The sequence below is a fragment of the Aptenodytes forsteri genome, unplaced genomic scaffold (assembly GCF_000699145.1).
Source record: "Aptenodytes forsteri isolate BGI_AS27 unplaced genomic scaffold, ASM69914v1 Scaffold230, whole genome shotgun sequence".
Lineage (NCBI taxonomy): Eukaryota > Metazoa > Chordata > Aves > Sphenisciformes > Spheniscidae > Aptenodytes > Aptenodytes forsteri.
Genome location: NW_008795711.1, coordinates 656,186 through 659,298, shown reverse-complemented (window position 1 = coordinate 659,298; position 3,113 = coordinate 656,186). Strand labels below are relative to the sequence as shown.

The window sequence follows — 3,113 nt, the reverse complement described above, 5'->3', positions numbered from 1 at the left end:
TGCCCGGGGCTTTCGGCTGTTGCCATCATCCCCCCCGCCCCAGGGCTCCTCTCCCGGCTCTGGCTCCAGCTCCTCCTGCTCCGGCACCTCTTCCGCAAAGCCATTCTCCTGCAGGTCCCCGGGCTCCTCCCGGGCTCCGCTATCCTGCCCCAGGGTTTCAGGTCCCGCAGCCTCTCCTGCCTGGGGGTCTTCTCCTCCCAGTGCCTCCCCACCGGCCTCTCCCTTTTCTCCCTCACCGTCTTTTGCTCTGCCTGGGTCCTCCCCTCTCACGGCATCTTCTTCAGCCCCCGATGAAGCCTCTTCTGCTGGGATGGCCTCATGGATGCTCGAGGGCTCCTGCTCCGGGCACGTCTCCTGCTCCGGGCACGTCTCCTGCTCCGGGCACGTCTCCTGCTCCGGGCACGTCTCCTGCTCCGGGCACGTCTCCTGCTCCGGGCACGTCTCCTGCTCCGGGCACGTCTCCTGCTCCGGGCACGTCTCCTGCTCCGGGCACGTCTCCTGCTCCGGGCACGTCTCCTGCTCCGGGCACGTCTCCTGCTCCGGGCACGTCTCCTGCTCCGGGCACGTCTCCTGCTCCGGGCACGTCTCCTGCTCCGGGCACGTCTCCTGCTCCGGGCACGTCTCCTGCTCCGGGCACGTCTCCTGCTCCGGGCACGTCTCCTGCTCCGGGCACGTCTCCTGCTCCGGGCACGTCTCCTGCTCCGGGCACGTCTCCTGCTCCGGGCACGTCTCCTGCTCCGGGCACGTCTCCTGCTCCGGGCACGTCTCCTGCTCCGGGCACGTCTCCTGCTCCGGGCACGTCTCCTGCCCCGGGCATGTCTCCTGCCCCCTTTCCTCCTCTGCAGCCAGATCCGTCTCACACACGGGCATTTCCCGATGCTCAAACTTTTCCTGCTCTCCATCAACAAGGTCCTCTTCCAGGTGACTTTCCACGGGCAAAACCGGGTGGCTTTCCACAGGGACAGCATGAGCAGCTTCAACGTCCCTTTGTGGGGACTCCCCTTCTCGCGCATCCATCCCTTCGCCCTGGAAATCGTCGTCCTCCCCGCAGGGGCTGCAGGGTCCCCTCTCCTCCTCGTCCTCTGAGGGGTGCAACGCCTCCGTGCTTGGGGCATCCGCCTTGTCCTCCCCTTGCTCTGGCTCTTCCCGGCCGGTCCCCATCTGGCCAGGGCCACTCGTGTCCTCTTCCCGGGGCACGGCTTCTGGTTCCCTTGGGCTCAGCACAGTGGGCATCTCCTCCTCCCACGCTCCCATCTCTTCTTGACTCGCCGTGGCACTTAGGGAAGCAGCCATGCCGCAGGGATGCGGTCCCGGTGGGGACGCAGCTCCATCCCGCAGAGTGCTGCTCTCTGCACCCAGCCCCTGCAGCACGGCTTCCCCGGCTCTCTCCTCCGCTTTGGGGGCTTCGCCATCCCCAGCACCCTCGGAGGGGTCTTGCCCTTCCCCAGCCCCTCTGCAAGCCTCTATGGGGGGAATGGGGCTGGGGGCACGGGCGTCCCGGGGGGCCCACGCAGCGCTGAGCGTGGGCTCTTCTTTGGGCTGAGCATCGTCTTTCATTTCCTTGAGAGCATCCTCCAGCGCCTCACTGACCAGCTGGGCTGGGTACCGCAAGCCGTGGGCGGGCGCCGTTCCCGTGGGCTCGGCGCTGGCATCGTGGGTCTCCGCCGCGGCTCCGGGCACAGGATGCTCCTTCCCTTGGCTCATCTTACCCCCGTCTCCCCCCGGCCAGGCAGGCCCCTCTCCCCCTGGACTCCCTGGCTGGGGTGGCACGGGGCTGGGGGGCTCCGGGGAGAGAGGAGGGGCAGATTTGCCCGGCTGCAAGGGGTTTGGTGTGGGGCGGCTGGGGGCACCTATCTCCCTGGCCATGCCGGCAGCCTGCGGTGCTGTGGCATGGAGGACCGAGCTGATTTTCTGGAGCTCCCTGGCGCCGGGGCTCTGGCTTTTGGGTGTCAGGGCATCGCTTTGGGCTTTCGCTGGCTGCCCCCTCCCCTCCGCCGAGGGGCAGATTTGCCCGGCTGCAAGGGGTTTGGTGTGGGGCGGCTGGGGGCACCTATCTCCCTGGCCATGCCGGCAGCCTGCGGTGCTGTGGCATGGAGGACCGAGCTGATTTTCTGGAGCTCCCTGGCGCCGGGGCTCTGGCTTTTGGGTGTCAGGGCATCGCTTTGGGCTTTCGCTGGCTGCCCCCTCCCCTCCGCCCTGGGGAAGATGGAGGGGCTGGCGCGGTGGTCCCCGGGCAGCAGCCCCCTGCCCGGGGCTTGCTCGCCGGTGCCAGCTTGCTGCCGCTGCTCACCTCCAGCTTGAGATCTGTAAAGAGTGAGGGGGAGCGCGGTGAGCGTGCCGAAAAGCCGCTCGTGCAGCTCCCCCATCCCTCCCCTGCCGCCCGGGTGCCTCTCGCTGCCCGCTGACCCCTCTCCTATTTTTAAACAGCCCCTTCACGGCAAGTGGGAAATTCCTTCCTCGAGTGCAGCCGATGCCGATGCCCCCCGGGGGATTCGGCACCATGCGGGGACGATGCTCTGCCTGGCTGCAGCCGCAGTCAGGTCTTGCTGCTGGGGGAAGCGTGCAGGTTTCCTTGTCGGGTTTTTTTTGGAGGAAAAAAGCAATGCTCAGCTGGTAACAACAGCCCGCGGTCCCGCTGGGCACGTGGATCTGCTCCTGCCCTCCCCGTGCAGGGGAGGAATTAAAAAAAGAGGCAAAGAAGCAGATAAGCCCTTATCTGCACCGCGGCGGCTGTGAGCCCCGTGCCAGGAGCCCCCCAGCCGCTGTTCGCACCTTCCTATCGCGGCCGAGCAACCGCTGCCAGGAAAATGCTCGTGTCTATATTCAGCCTCATCCCCCGAACCCCCCCCCCGGGGTGACGCGGCGGCGGTGCCGGGGCTGGTGCCGGTGCTCCCTTACCTCGCAAGCCGTTGGCCAGCTTGTATTCCCCGGCTGGCATTTGCAAGCGGGTGCTTTCTGCTTCCAGCAGCGTCCTGCAAGGAGAGGAGCGGGGTGGGTGCTACGGGGTGGGTGCTATGGGATGGGTGGGGGGGCATCTGCACCACGGTGAGAGCCGAGCTGCTCCCTGTGCACGCCAGCACACCCCGCCGGGCTACGGCGGCTGCTTTGGAGGT

At 67.4% G+C, this 3,113-nt stretch overlaps 1 protein-coding gene across 1 annotated transcript in view; it reads right to left on the bottom strand.

The window, feature by feature from the left end:
- Window positions 1–3,113, bottom strand: part of NES (nestin) — an 8,425-nt gene that overhangs the window by 2,264 nt on the left and 3,048 nt on the right. Inside the window, 4 exon segments of the mRNA XM_019473166.1 lie at window positions 11–1,883; window positions 2,051–2,227; window positions 2,278–2,304; window positions 2,899–2,972. Coding sequence (XP_019328711.1) covers window positions 11–1,883; window positions 2,051–2,227; window positions 2,278–2,304; window positions 2,899–2,972 — 2,151 coding nt within the window.